The 16,107-nt window shown below is 42.1% G+C and overlaps 1 protein-coding gene across 1 annotated transcript in view; it reads right to left on the reverse strand.

The window, feature by feature from the left end:
* Positions 1–8,638: 8,638 nt before the first annotated feature.
* tesk2 (testis associated actin remodelling kinase 2) overlaps positions 8,639–16,107 on the reverse strand; it is a gene marked incomplete at its 3' end in the record, with an annotated part of 150,954 nt that continues 143,485 nt past the window's right edge. The window contains exons 12-14 of the mRNA XM_084327638.1: positions 11,267–11,740; positions 10,356–10,642; positions 8,639–8,770 (exon numbers count right to left, since the gene is read on the reverse strand). Coding sequence (XP_084183764.1) covers positions 8,639–8,770; positions 10,356–10,642; positions 11,267–11,740 — 893 coding nt within the window. The remainder of the gene's footprint in view (positions 8,771–10,355; positions 10,643–11,266; positions 11,741–16,107) is intronic.

Below are 16,107 nucleotides of genomic sequence, written 5' to 3' on the forward strand. Positions count from 1 at the left end.
GGCATTGTTATCTAGAATATTCTGATCTGGGGGGGTGTCTGCCTCCAGCACCGCACCTTCACGGGACCTTCTCTGTCTGCACCTTTTCTGGACCTCTCTCCAATATTTTCTCCGATACCTCTGTGCCCTGTCTCCCATCTTGTCTATTTCTATAACTTTTTTGTCTTGAACCCTCTTTTTCCACCTTTATCTTTCCTGCTCTTGCATGGCATGTTTGCTCTCTTCGTCACTGTATAATTGTTCTCTTCTCTTTCATTGGTACTCTCCATTTCTTCTCCTTTGCTCCTCAACTGACAATTTTTGTCTAGCCATGCTTTCCTATAATACAAAAGTCATGACAATTTATTAGAATAAGACTAATAAAATCAGGTGTCTATTTACTAAACATGATTGTTTGATTGACGTTAAATCTTAAAGCTGCAGTGCGTAGTTTCTACAACTAGATGTTGCAAACATCTTCACACTGGCTTGTGCAGACAAAATCCATGTTCAGTGGAAGCAGTGGGAGCAAATTCAAGAAGACAGTCATTCCAATATTCCTAGGGTATATCACAACTGATAAGATTGTGACAACTGACTAGCAAAAAATTATCCTGTTGATCACTCCATACCATAATGTATTACACTATGGATGGAAAGTCAGAGAAAGGATGATGCAGCAATCTAGACACGCATGGACGAGTCCTATATTAAGAATTATTATAAAGATATTAAGATGAAATATCCACAGTTTACCACCGTGCACCTTTGCTCTGATGATCTAAGAAAACAGTATAAGAACAAGAATAACTGTTTTCTTCTGTCTTGTATCCCTTCTGGGATATGAAAGGGCAACATGGAACTCCTTCCCCGCTCTATAAGAGGCAAGAGTGTAGATGTTTCGTAGTGAAAACTACACACTGCACCATATTTTACATCAATCAATCAATCAACCACGTAGAAAAATGATATATTTATTTATGTATTAACACATGTGCTGGGAAAGTAAGACAATTATTCAATAAGCAGACCACAGCCTGCCCATGCTCTAAAAGTCAGAAGTGTATTGTAATGCATGCTATTATATGCACACTTCTGTGCAGATAAAACTCTGAAATAACATTTAAATCCTTTACCGTGTTCAAAAATAGTATAATAATAGCATATTATGAGGTTATTGATGGATTTGTCAACTCCGTCAGACACAAAATCTGATGGAGTTGACAAAAGGGCACACATTTTCCCTCCAAGCCTGTATTGTGCACTGCAGCTAGCTAGTTTTTTGGCAGTTGCTAGCTGTCTTAATAATCTCACTGAAACACTTGAATTCAATAAACGATTGTTTTTTAAAAGTATAATAACGGAGAGACGGTGTTGACATGTTCCAGCTGTGACCATCGGAATATTGACAGTTTGTCTAAAATATCAAAAAGTGTAAAACTTACCAGACCATGTGTGGTAGTGTTGCATTCACCACATTCAGTGGAAGGAAAAGGGGTCCTCAGGGATAGAGCTGGCCATGCTATTGCCTAATTTAATTAGGTTTATGAAAAGGTCTGACAGAGTTGACATAAACTGAGGACACAACTTTGATAGGTAGATTTCTATGGAAAATATTATTTGAGTTTCATGGCATGCATTGTTTTATACATGTATAACCCTTATCTTTGATTTGATATGTATGTTTTCAGTGGAGAGGTCTTTCAAGCTTTTTTGGGCTGGTCAATAATGTGACCCCTTGCTGAGGACAAGATAATTAACATGGGAGCTTCTAACCACAGATTATACATTTAAACAAATATCCCCCAAAAAACAAATATATGTGCTAAAACATAACATCAGTATACACAATACCTTTAGATGTAACTTTGTGAGTATGTCAATTATTATGAATTTCTTTATTTTTTATATAAATTAGACTTTTCTATGTAGGATATGTTTTGTCCCAACTCTCAAGAATCAGTGACATATTACCTGTTTAAAATGTATTAATAACATAGATTACCCGTTTAAAACTAATAACAGAGGACAGTGTTAAAGTGACCAATAGGGTGATAGTTAAAATAAATAAACAGGAGGCGAAAGTTAAACATTTATTTTTGAAGCAAACAGGTTTTCAGAGCCGACATTAGTTCCAGGCTCATCTTGTGCTTTTGGTTCAAACACATTCTGTTAGGTTTCAGTTACAAGGAGCACAAACCTGGAGGGAGAGATGAGTTCAAAACATCAAAATATCTCAATCTGTATATATCAACTCAGATGTAACACCCCTTTACACAAAATATATATATATATATACAAAGTAAGACATTTAAAAATTGTTCATCCTTTTTTCTTTTGTTTCATAAATATCAAAATAGATCCTCTATCATGTAAAACCTCCTGACAAAAAAAGTTACATTTATTGCATAGAAATGTAGTGACAAAATAAACTGTATTATTATTCTTCTTCTTTTCTTTTCTTTTTTACATCCGACATCGAGTGCAATTTAGTAGCTATAGAGAGACAGACTGGGATGTTTGAGCAGGAGAAGCTGTACCGAGCAAAGCAGCCTTTAGTGAAGGAGATCTGAACCAGATATGAAAGTAGAACTTCAAAATAAAAATTAAATAGTTGATAAACATGTGAAGACATTTAACATTCAAAATTAATGAAGAAATAATGTGGTAGTGTTTTTTAGTTTTTAGATATATATATATATGTATATATATACAGACATGATATATACTAGGCCCATATTCACATGGCTTCCCAGGGTACTGATCTGGGGTCAGCCATCATGACACCATAGCGAGGCCACACCCCTCCCTTTCCACTGACCAGGGGATCCTATTTCAGAAAGAAATATGTACACTAGTCATTGACGAGAGATAAATAGTTATTTTGATGGCATTGGACTTGTGTTATGAATTACACATATGATGTTTGTCGATTTAAAAGACCATTTTTACAAGTCAAATGGACTGCATTTATATAGTGCTTTCATCCGAAGCGCTTTACAAATTATGCCTCACATTCACACACTGATGGTGGAGGCGACCATGCAAGGTGTCAACCTGTTCATCGGGAACAGTCAGGGGTTAAGTGTCTTGCTCAAGGACACGTCGACACGCTGCCGGGAGGAGCTGGAATCGAAACCTGATTACCAGACGACTGCTCTACCTCCTGAAGCACTGTCGCCCCACAGTCGAGAAAGTTGATAGACGAGCAAGTTAGCTAACATTATCGATAGCTTTTGATGCTAGAGCATAATGTTAGCTAGCTGACGATTACACTTTTAAATAGTCAGACCATCATGTCATTCACGGCACAATTCAAAGTGGATCAGAAGAGGATTTGTCTCTTGCTGTTGACTGATGTTCTGAAACAGGGCCCTGTGGTCCAGAGGAGGAGGGACTCGGCCTCTATTTCAGTCAGATGGTCTTCTTCTACAACGTGTGTCGGGGGACATCGACTACATACCGCCACCTAGAGGCTCCTGGTTTATCACGTAATGACGTTACTGATCCCCATCACTCTTTAATGCGGAAAATTCAGTGTTCAAACCACCACTGAGTTCCTGAATCTGCCTCTTAATGATGCAGTAAGCAGTGGGAAGTGGACAGGGAGCTTCAAACCAACAGACTGAAGCTTACTCTAGATCAGTACTCTAAAAGCTGACTCTAGATCAGTACTCTAGAAGCTGACTCTAGATCAGTACTCTAGAAGCTGACTAGATCAGTACTCTAAAAGCTGATTCTAGATCAGTACTCTAGAAGCTGACTCTAGATCAGTACTCTAGAAGCTGACTCTAGATCAGTACTCTAGAAGCTGACTCTAGATCAGTACTCTAGAAGCTTACTCTAGATCAGTACTCTAGAAGCTGACTCTAGATCAGTACTCTAGAAGCTGACTAGATCAGTACTCTAAAAGCTGATTCTAGATCAGTACTCTAGAAGCTGACTCTAGATTAGTACTCTAGAAGCTGACTCTAGATCAGTACTCTAGAAGCTGACTCTAGATCAGTACTCTAGAAGCTGACTCTAGATCAGTACTCTAGAAGCTGACTCTAGATCAGTACTCTAGAAGCTGACTAGATCAGTACTCTAGAAGCTGACTCTAGATCAGTACTCTAGAAGCTGACTCTAGATCAGTACTCTAGAAGCTGACTCTAGATCAGTACTCTAGAAGCTGACTCTAGATCAGTACTCTAGAAGCTGACTCTAGATCAGTACTCTAGAAGCTGACTCTAGATCAGTACTCTAGAAGCTGACTCTAGATCAGTACTCTAAAAGCTGACTCTAGATCAGTACTCTAGAAGCTGACTCTAGATCAGTACTCTAAAAGCTGACTCTAGATCAGTACTCTAAAAGCTGACTCTAGATCAGTACTCTAGAAGCTGACTCTAGATCAGTACTCTAGAAGCTGACTAGATCAGTACTCTAAAAGCTGACTCTAGATCAGTACTCTAGAAGCTGACTCTAGATCAGTACTCTAAAAGCTGATTCTAGATCAGTACTCTAGAAGCTGACTCTAGATCAGTACTCTAGAAGCTGACTCTAGATCAGTACTCTAGAAGCTGACTCTAGATCAGTACTCTAGAAGCTGACTCTAGATCAGTACTCTAGAAGCTGACTCTAGATCAGTACTCTAGAAGCTGACTCTAGATCAGTACTCTAGAAGCTGACTCTAGATCAGTACTCTAGAAGCTGACTCTAGATCAGTACTCTAGAAGCTGACTCTAGATCAGTACTCTAGAAGCTGACTAGATCAGTACTCTAGAAGCTGATTCTAGATCAGTACTCTAGAAGCTGACTCTAGATCAGTACTCTAGAAGCTGACTAGATCAGTACTCTAAAAGCTGATTCTAGATCAGTACTCTAAAAGCTGACTCTAGATCAGTACTCTAGAAGCTGACTCTAGATCAGTACTCTAGAAGCTGACTCTAGATCAGTACTCTAGAAGCTGACTAGATCAGTACTCTAGAAGCTGACTCTAGATCAGTACTCTAGAAGCTGAATAGATCAGTACTCTAGAAGCTGACTCTAGATCAGTACTCTAGAAGCTGAATAGATCAGTACTCTAGAAGCTGACTCTAGATCAGTACTCTAAAAGCTGACTCTAGATCAGTACTCTAGAAGCTGACTCTAGATCAGTACTCTAGAAGCTGACTCTAGATCAGTACTCTAGAAGCTGACTAGATCAGTACTCTAAAAGCTTACTCTAGATCAGTACTCTAGAAGCTGACTCTAGATCAGTACTCTAAAAGCTGATTCTAGATCAGTACTCTAGAAGCTGACTCTAGATCAGTACTCTAGAAGCTGACTCTAGATCAGTACTCTAGAAGCTGACTCTAGATCAGTACTCTAGAAGCTGACTAGATCAGTACTCTAGAAGCTGACTCTAGATCAGTACTCTAGAAGCTGAATAGATCAGTACTCTAGAAGCTGACTAGATCAGTACTCTAGAAGCTGACTCTAGATCAGTACTCTAGAAGCTGACTCTAGATCAGTACTCTAGAAGCTGACTAGATCAGTACTCTAGAAGCTGATTCTAGATCAGTACTATAGAAGCTGACTCTAGATCAGTACTCTAGAAGCTGACTAGATCAGTACTCTAAAAGCTGATTCTAGATCAGTACTCTAGAAGCTGACTCTAGATCAGTACTCTAGAAGCTGACTAGATCAGTACTCTAAAAGCTGATTCTAGATCAGTACTCTAGAAGCTGACTCTAGATCAGTACTCTAGAAGCTGACTCTAGATCAGTACTCTAGAAGCTGACTCTAGATCAGTACTCTAAAAGCTGATTCTAGATCAGTACTCTAGAAGCTGACTCTAGATCAGTACTCTAGAAGCTGACTCTAGATCAGTACTCTAGAAGCTGACTCTAGATCAGTACTCTAGAAGCTGACTCTAGATCAGTACTCTAAAAGCTGATTCTAGATCAGTACTCCAGATCAGTACTGAGAGGCTATGCCAATATGGACCCAGAACCCCAGCACCCATTTATCACCCCCCCTCTCTCTTAGAAGTATCTATAGAATGATGTGGTCAGTGACACGTTGGTAATGAAGAAATGTTTAACAGCGTTTAGAATTTAGACCTAAAGTACAACAAGACAGAAGTACCACAACACAGAGACCAACAGAGACATTGTTAAAAGTGGATTATACCATGCTATTACCATCAGTATCATGGTTTAAACTGGATTATATCATATTACCATCAGTATCATGGATTATACCAGGGTATTTATTTAAGGACAAAAGTGGTACAATGGTTGGATGCAACAACACACACATTTTCAGATTAACTCATTGACTGCCAAAAACAAGTATTCGTTTTTGGCGCCCATGCGTTGAACGCCAAAAACGAGTATATTCGTTTTATGTATTTTTTTTTAATTTATTATGATACTAGACACTCTCCCACACCTTGTGTATGGATTTGGTAACACTGTGATAACGATCGAATCCCGATAGGTGGCAGTGTCGCCTACCTTTTTAGTACATCTGGGCCAGTCTCCTGTCCCTCATATGAACTGTTGGGTGTCAGAGTGTCGGTAATAGTGATCGTGTGTAGCAAACGATTGGAGATTATTATGAAGAGGGAAAACAAGGTGATGATCCATCCAGAAGGTGCGTTTTCACCAGACTACGTTGGAGTCTGCATTTCCGGTAAATCATAAATATACTAAAGCCAAACTGGCCGAGGATGTAACGTTATCTGTTCACCGCACCGCAGTAGTCGCAAAAGCACTCCAGAGCCCGAATATTTCACTGAAATGTTCAGCGATAGCTAGATTACGAGTCAGACCTAGATGAGCCAGAATGGATGCCAAGTCGAGAAGCAGGTAAGATGGTTTTGTGAATAGAACAATCATATGTATCAACATGAGGCATCCGCCCTTTGACCTGAAAATGTATTGTGTCGAGCAACAAGCACGAATTGTGCATGCTTCACAGAAGACGCGATATCTCTCTTCCTAGCAGGGATTTTGGGGAAATGGACACTCTTTAGCCTGGGATTGCACAGGAACGGATGTATGTATAAATAAACGGTTTGTTCCCTGTTGGAGTATAAATATTGCCTTTCAAATGAGCCATAGTATCTCTCCATAGCTATAATATAGAATATACGATGGGTCTACAAACATCGTTAAAATAGTCTGAAACGCTGGCGCCAGGGAGTAGAGATGGGAAAACAGCGTGGCAGTCAATGAGTTAAAGACCAATTAAAACGTTCCGGGGCACAATTCTATGTGATTTGCGTTAACATGTATTCATATTAGAGAGCTTCAAGTCGTAATTAAATCTTCGCTTTGAATTGACTATACAATTTAAAATGTACATACAAGTATTTATACCCTGGTAAAGTATTCATACCATGGTAAAGTATTTATTCCCTGGTAAAGTATTTATACCTGGTAAAGTATTTATACCACAGTAAAGTATTTATTCCACAGTAAAGTATATATACCGTGGTAAAGTATTTATTCCACAGTAAAGTACATGGTAAAGTATTTATTTAGGGATGCTCGATATTGGCTTTTTTACCGATACCGATATTGTCCAACTCTTAATTTCCGATACCGATATCAACTGAAACCGATATATGCAGGGTTCCCCCCCCCCCCCCCCCCCCAAAAACGGAATAATTTCAGGTAATTAACATTACATATCTCTTGTTGTGGAATTAACACAACATTATGCATACTTTTGACAATAAATAAAATCAGAATTTGTTCTTACTTGCTTCCCTGGGTAAATAAAGGTTATAGAAATGTAAAAGAAAAAAGAAAAAAAAAATGATTTTTTAGAAAATCGATACCGATATTTTCCGATATCACATTTTAATGCCAATATCGGCCGATAATATCGGACATCCCTAATTTATACCATGGAAAAGTATACCAGGGTGCGACTGAAACGCTTATTTTCTGTTTTGGTTCCTGAGCCTATAGTCCAGGTCTGAGTGTTGGTTCTTTCTTAGAATTGAGAAGGAAATTAAACGACAATAGTTCTTCTACTTGGATCAAATTAATATTTGGAATAGATTCCTGTAGTGTACATTGACTACCCCCCCCCCTCCAGGGAGTCAACACTGTTATTATAGAATGTCATTTCAATCTGGAAAAATCTATGTATTCTTTTTTGTTTGTTTTTGTAGTTTTTCTGTGTAAAAACACTCTTATCAACAAACGCATGGTACGGCATCAAGAGGGCACACACACACAGCAAATACACACACCGCTAACACATACACAGCAAACACACAGCTAACAAAAAACACACAGCTAACAGACAACTAACTCTCACACGCACAAAGGTTCTCAGAGAACGGACTCATCTCGTTTAAGAAAAGAAAATGTACATCATCTCGGATTATTAAATATAAACAACCTTTTCAAAAATATAATCTCTATACGCAGGGCGGCGTCGTGTGACCCGGCTGGTTCACATGGCAACCGGCTGGTTCACACGGCAACCGGCTGGTTCACATGGCAACCGGCTGGTTCACACGGCAACCGGCTGGTTCACATGGCAACCGGCTGGTTCGCACGACAACCAGCTGGTTCACATGGCAACTGCCTCCTCAAAATCCCAAAGATACTCTAGGTTCTTTTCATCGAGTGACTTCTATCACAAAGAAGAAGAAGAAAGATAGAAATGGACCATTTCACACTGTGAGCCGAGAGGCCTGGAGGGAGGATGAGCTGAGGGATGAGCGGAGAGGCCTGGAGGGAGGATGAGCTGAGGGATGAGCGGAGAGGCCTGGAGGGAGGATGAGCTGAGGGATGAGCGGAGAGGCCTGGAGGGAGGATGCGCTGAGGGATGAGCGGAGAGGCCTGGAGGGAGGATGCGCTGAGAGGCCTGGAGGATGATACATCCTGTGGGTCCAGAAAGTCTCCCATCCTGTCCACGGAGCAGCTTCACGTTGTGCCTGATGACATCGCAGCTCCACGCTGTGCCTGATGACATCGCAGCTCCACGCTGTGCCTGATGACATCGCAGATCCACGCTGTACCTGATGACATCGCAGCTCCACATTTGTGCCTGATGACATCGCAGCTCCACGCTGTGCCTGATGACATCACACTTCTCTCATGGCTGTAGCTCGTTCACCTACTGAACCGTCCCTGGCCACGGAACTGACATGTTGGAATTCTTCATTTGGGTGGAGTTCCCCATTAATCGAGAGGCCAAGCTGTGGTTTGAGGAGCAGTTCTCACCAACAGGAAAAGCTCAAAGAGGTTGAGTTCTGATTGGTCACAGAGGAGACCTTACTGAGACGAACCCACTAGCATGAGGTGTCTAGTTATCTCCACACTTAGTTGGCATCTTCCCCAGATTCCAGACAAAAAGCCTGAGAATGTCCAGTAGCCCCAGAGAGATCCAGGTGCATGCTAGCCTAGCTTAGCACAAAGACTGGAAGCAGTAGGGAGCAGCTAGCCTAGCTTAACAGAAAAACTGGAAGCAGTAGGAAGCAGCTAGCCTAGCTTAGTACAAGGACCGGAAGCAATACGGAGCAGCTAGCCTAGCTTAGCACAAGGACTGGAAGCAGTAAGGAGCAGCTAGCCAAGTTTAGCACAAGGACTGGAAGCAGTAGCCTAAGGAGCAGCTGAAACAGGTCTGATACCAGGCTAAAACAGGGTATCGGTATTGGAGAATATCCCAGATACTACATCTTGATACCAAGAAACATGTGCAACATGTCAGATATCAAACAAAGTGACTTGATTTACACACAGAGGCTTGTAAGATCTGGTTAGGCCTCTCTAATGGAGGAAAATGAATTAGCTTAATTTCAACATAGTCCAACATAGTCCATCATCCTCTCTCTCTCTGACATTGTCCATCATAGTCTCTCATCCTCTCTCTCTGACGTTGTCCATCATAGTCTCTCATCCTCTCTCTCTGACGTTGTCCATCATAGTCTCTCATCCTCTCTCTCTGACGTTGTCCATCAGTCTCTCATCCTCTCTCTCTGACGTTGTCCATCATAGTCTCTCATCCTCTCTCTCTGACGTTGTCCATCATAGTCTCTCATCCTCTCTCGCTCTGACGTTGTCCATCATAGTCTCTCTCTCTTAGAGAGCCTCCATGTCTTCACATCCAGGGTTCCCAGCCCCCCCGCTCTGTCCAGGACAGCTGTTAAGCCCCTCCCCCTGGAGTTGGCAGGGTGCGGGACAGCTGTTAAGCCCCTCCCCCTGGAGCTGGCAGGGTCCGGGACAGCCGTTTAGCCCCTCCCCCAGGAGTTGGACCTTCCCAGTCTGAGTCTGCATGGGACAGCAGTATCTGCCCTCATCTTTCCCCTCCTCCTCCTCCTCCTCCTCTCTCTCCTTCTCCTCCTCCTCTCTCCCCTCCTCCTCCTCCTTCTCTCTCTCCTCCTCCTCTCTCTCCTCCGTCTCCTCCTCTCCCTCTTTCTCCTCTTCCTCCTCCTGGCTGCAGTCCATGGCCTCTCCTGTGTCTCTCTCGCTGGGCACCATGGGAGACCAGTCCTCGTCAAACACCTCCTCCACCGCCGCCTCTTCCGCCTCTTCCCCCTCCTCCTCCGCCTCCTCCTCCTCCTCCTTCTCCTCCTTCTCCTCCTCCTCCTCCTCCTCCTCTCGGGGGCGGTAGGGAGGGATCTCTGTCACAGTGTACTTCTTGGCCCGGACCTCGTTTCCCAGCTGCCCCGGCGCTGAGGGAGAAGAGAGAGAAGTTAGATGTTTCATTTCTACCTGGATATAAACAGAGTAGTCCATCCTCACCGGTTGCCATTTTAGAATACAATAGAATAAGCAGTGCTGTGGTTCATGGTAGGAGATTTAAAACATTACATCAGTATTTCTAAATCACCATTTAGTCTGATCGATCAGCATCTGTATCTCACTCCTAGTGTCAAAGTCTGGTCACGTTAAAACTTATATTTACATCAGACACTGATCCTGAACCTGCCAAACACACTGCCTAGTGTCACATGAAGCACAAGCACACCTAACAGACAGACGGACGGACAGAGACACAGACAGACAGACAGACAGACAGACACACCTCCCAGACGGACAGACAGACACACCTCCCAGACAGACAGACACACCTCCCAGACAGACAGACAGACACACAGACAGACACACCTCACAGACAGACAGACAGACAGACAGACAGACACACCTCACAGACAGACAGACAGACAGACAGACAGACAGACAGACACACCTCACAGACAGACAGACAGACAGACAGAGACAGACAGACAGACAGACAGACAGACAGACAGACAGACAGACAGACAGACAGACAGACAGACAGACGGACGTCTCACCTGGCGTGCAGGTGTTGTTGGAGCCCACAGGTGGGTGGAAGGCCTCCGAGAGGGACAGCAGGGGGGAGACGGGCAGTGAGCGGCACTGCCTCCCTGGGATCTGCTGCCAGTCGTCCTGTTGGGGCCCCAGGCCTGGGGGGGCCCCGGGGTGGGGGGGCACCTTGTCCTGCGGGGGGCAGTGCAGGTCGAACATCAGGGAGAAGACGGACTTGCTGGGCACGTCGTAGAACTTGACCTTGCCCCCCCGCAGGTCCTCGCGGGCCGAGAAGGGGTTGATCCGGCGGGCGTTGGCGGCGCGGGGGCTGTAGTACGGGTCCTGCACGTTCACCATGCGGCTCGGCGTGCGAGAGAAGATGTCCGACTGGCTGCGGCTCAGCCAGATGTTCCGGCGGGGGCGGGGAGACTTCTGGGGGATCTTGTCGTCGTGGAGACCGAGGGGGTTCAGTCTCTTTATGCCCCCCTGTATCTTCTCTACTGGGAGGAGAGAGAGAGAGGGGGGGGGGGAGAGAGAGAGAGAGAGACATTTGTATTTAGACGTATCTACCATATAACCTCTGTTATCACAGAACTAAATTATGTATTTAGATGCATCTACCATATAACCTCTGTTATCACAGAACTAAATCATGACATGTTGTATTTAGACGTATCTACCATATAACCTCTGTTATCACAGAACTAAATTATGTATTTAGATGCATCTACCATATAACCTCTGTTATCACAGAACTAAATCATGACATGTTGTATTTAGACGTATCTACCATATAACCTCTGTTATCACAGAACTAAATTATGTATTTAGATGCATCTACCATATAACCTCTGTTATCACAGATCTAAATCATGACATGTTGTATTTAGACGTATCTACCATATAACCTCTGTTATCACAGAACTAAATTGTTTTCTTCTTAGACTTTGTCAATAATACAAAAGTGTGAACGAGGGGAAAATGTCGGAGGAGGAAGGAAGTAACCAAGTTGATGAGCCGTCAGTTTCTGGTGAAATGACTCAGAAGCCTGTGTTTAACTTGGTTACGACTACAGCCCTGAGTGACGGAGAAGTGGCTCAGCTAGACCACAGGGATACCACCACAGAGATACCACCAAGAGAAACACTGGCTTGTTTCAATGTTTCACTTGAATAATAAACAACAAATAATAATGATCTCCACAGTAGCACAGCATGTCCCCTCAGTTAATTAGAACCAGAGAGAGAGAGAGAGAGAGAGAGAGAGAGATAGAGAGAGAGAGAGCAGTTAATAATCCAGTTAACTTTGTGCTGATTATTGATTAGTCAGAGAAAAATGCCTAATACGCATTTAATGATAATTTCAGCTGCAGCACTTGTTAATTAATAACCTACTAGCATAAAGCTAACTTCTCTCTAGAGTGACCCTGATTAATAACTTACTAGCATCAAGCGGACTTCTCTCTACATGATGAATAACCTACTAGTGTCATGCTCTGCCAAGAGAGGTCTGGAGAAATGCACACTGCATTTATTACTTAGTCATTTAGCTGATGCTTTAAGTGACTTACAAATTGTGTACAACAAGTCAGCAGGAAGGGTACAACTCTGGCAGCTCAGGGTCAGTGCTGTACTTAACACTTTGATTGCCTAAGGTTAAATTCATGATATACCATCCGTTGCCAGCTCTATTTAACATGGAGAAGTTCCCCTTCTTTGCAGGGCTATAACTTTTTAAATTCTATTGCTAGATTGCCATTATTAGGGCCCATTCAAGGTCCTATATGTATTGTTCATGGTGTAGCAACGTTAAACTTTTTCATTCACATATTCATACTAAAATATGGTCTAAAGTATAAGTATGTTTTCATCTCTTTCTGCAGCTTTCTCCAGAACGTGATTTATAGCCCCAAATGCATTATATTGATGATGAAATACAGTTTGGTAGGAATCTGTGCGAGATCAAAAATTTCAATTGGACGTACTTCTAGAATTTACTACACGTCATCTGATGTTGACCGGATGGGCGAGGGGGCGTTTATAATTACGTGGGCAACGTTATACCATTCATCTAATGTGGGTCATATGTTCATCATAGCAGTTAGTAAAGAACACGTTAGAATATAACGCTAAAACTCACCCCAGTCTCCTCGGGCCGTTGGGCGATCAGCATGGAACAGAATTTTTTCCATTATGGGATGTCGAAATACCCGATCTATTTCCAGGTTGTATAATAGTATATACGTCCAAATCATGTTGTTTTTTCGAGTTATTTCCACCGATCGATGTTCACTGTGTGAAGACTGAGTCTCTCTAACATTAGTGAGTGCCCGGACCACATATGGAGTGAGTCCTGCCGGGTTAAAGGTTGACATCCGGTTTTTCGATCTGCCGATCGGCCACCAGATGGCGCTCTTGAACCGCTAGAGGATTGAGAGGAGATCAGAACTGTGTGTCAAGGCTGCAGAGGGGAAATATGATTCCGATCATAGATTTTTGAAATATTGATATCAAAGACGAGTTCCGGCGTTTTCGGCAGTTAAAGTGTTAAAGGAAAACTCCAACATTTTGGGAAATTAGCTTATCTAACATCTTCCCTGGAGTTAGACAAGAAGATACATACCTTTTTTGTCTCTGTGCATGCATTAGGCTTAGGGAACAGCCGGTCCGTTAGCGTAGCTTAGCTTCATCACTCGAAGTGGGTCAGACTTGTACCCTGACGTTCCCTACAGTGCCCTACAGTCACGAAATACACTCCAAATACAACTCCAAAACGTGTTGTGACCTGTGTATTTACCACGTGGGGAAATAAAAAATAATTGAATTCGACAATTATGTTTTCTAAGCAAATATACTCTGAACAATTTTTTGCCTAACCACTCCTCTCTGGGCGCAGTGATTTCAGTGCTACTTTCTAACGTGACGCCGTGTTTGTTTACATTCTCATTTCATTCAAATGATCCGAACCGATTGAAGTTTATGGATACCATGACTTAAAATCCTCTTACCTTGACGATTAAAAGCCTCCCCAATTTAGAAAACAGTATTCCCATGGCTGGTCTTGATATACTGCACGCTAACGGAGTTAACCAGCAACCGGACACTCAAGCAGATAACGAGGGTAATGACTTCCGGTCGGGGAGTTCCAAAATAAAAGAGCGACGTCTATAGCAGCGGAAATACGTTTATTTTGTACATTATCTAACGTTAACACGAACCTAAACTAACTTTAGGTTAGTTGTAACGTTAGTTTAGGTTTGTGGTAAATACACAGGTCACAACATGTTTACAGGAACGTTTTGGAGTTGTATTTGGAGTGTATTTCGTGACTGTAGGGCACTGTAGGGAACGTCAGGGTACAAGTCTGACCCACTTTGAGTGATGAAGCTAAGCTACGCTAACGGAGCGGCTGTTCCCTAAGCCTAATGCATGCACAGAGACAAAAAAAGTATGTATCTTCTTGTCTAACTCCAGGGAAGATGTTAAATAAGGTAATTTCCCAAAATGTTGGAGTTTTCCTTTAAGTACTACACTCTGAGTGCATAGTACTATAGACATATTGGCATAGTAGGTACTAGGTCTCAAGGAGCACCTACGGGAGACTGCAATTCGAAACTGGCCCCTGTAAATATCCTAACCCAACCCCCTCCAATGTACAGTAAATGTCCTAACCCAGTAATACACGAGACCCTCTTCTTGGAACCAAGTAAGGTTTTGTCGATAATCCAATGTACAGTTACCCCCACCCCACCTACCCATCCCCAGCCCACCCCACCCACCTTCAATGTACAGTTCCCACACCTACCCAACCCCCCCCCCCACCTCCTCCTCCAATGTACAGTTTCTTCGTCAAATGTATATACTCTATTTTTTTTAAACTCTTTTTGTATCACAAACAGTACTGTATTTGTAAATCTGGTATGTCATAAATGTATAGATGTAGAAGTACCGTCTATCTGTATGTCATGTTATGATGAATTGAAAATGGGGGACCCTGATGTAAACGAGACAAAAGTCTTTCTCTGGTCTGCATCCCCTTAACAATTGTGTGTATTGAGCTGTACTGTATTGTACCCATTCTGCAATCTGTTAATACAATTTTCAATCAATCAATCAATCAATCAATAGTAGTAGTGATATAGGCATAGTAACATAGTACATTGTAGATAGTAGTATATATGTAGTAGCATAGTAGGTAGTAGTATAGACATATTAGCATAGTAGATAGTAGTATATACATAGTAGCAATGTACATTTACATTTACATTTAGTCATTTAGCTGACGCTTTTATCCAAAGCGACTTACAAGTTCTGTGCGACAAGACAGCAAGAATGTACATAGTAGATAGTAGTATAGACATAGTACATAGTAGATACTAGTAGTATATAGATAGTACATAGTAGATAGTAGTATAGACATAGTAGTAAAGCACATACAATTAATAATTCCACACTATAATAAGTATAACAATAACTATATATATATATATATATATATATATATATATATATATATATATATATATATATATATATATATATATTATTATTATTATTATTAGTATTATTATATGTATACTAATATTATTATATTATATATTTCTTCTACACATAGTCCTGCCTGCTTCCAACCACCATCACAAGTAACATTGTAACAATGTAACCACCAGGTGGCAGCAGAGGCTACAATGTAACCACCAGGTGGAAGCAGAGGCTAAAAACAGAAATCTGCTGCTCTGGTTGTCCCTGCATGTGATGAGCTGGTCTGGTGCTTAAAGACACGCTATAGGTGCACACTCCTACCACTGTCCTTGAGCAAGGCACTCGCACTGGAACCGGAGTTGGTCCCCGGGGGGTGTTAGGCTACG

The sequence above is a fragment of the Notolepis coatsorum genome (genome assembly GCF_963971535.1).
Source record: "Notolepis coatsorum genome assembly, chromosome: 13".
NCBI lineage: Eukaryota > Metazoa > Chordata > Actinopteri > Aulopiformes > Paralepididae > Notolepis > Notolepis coatsorum.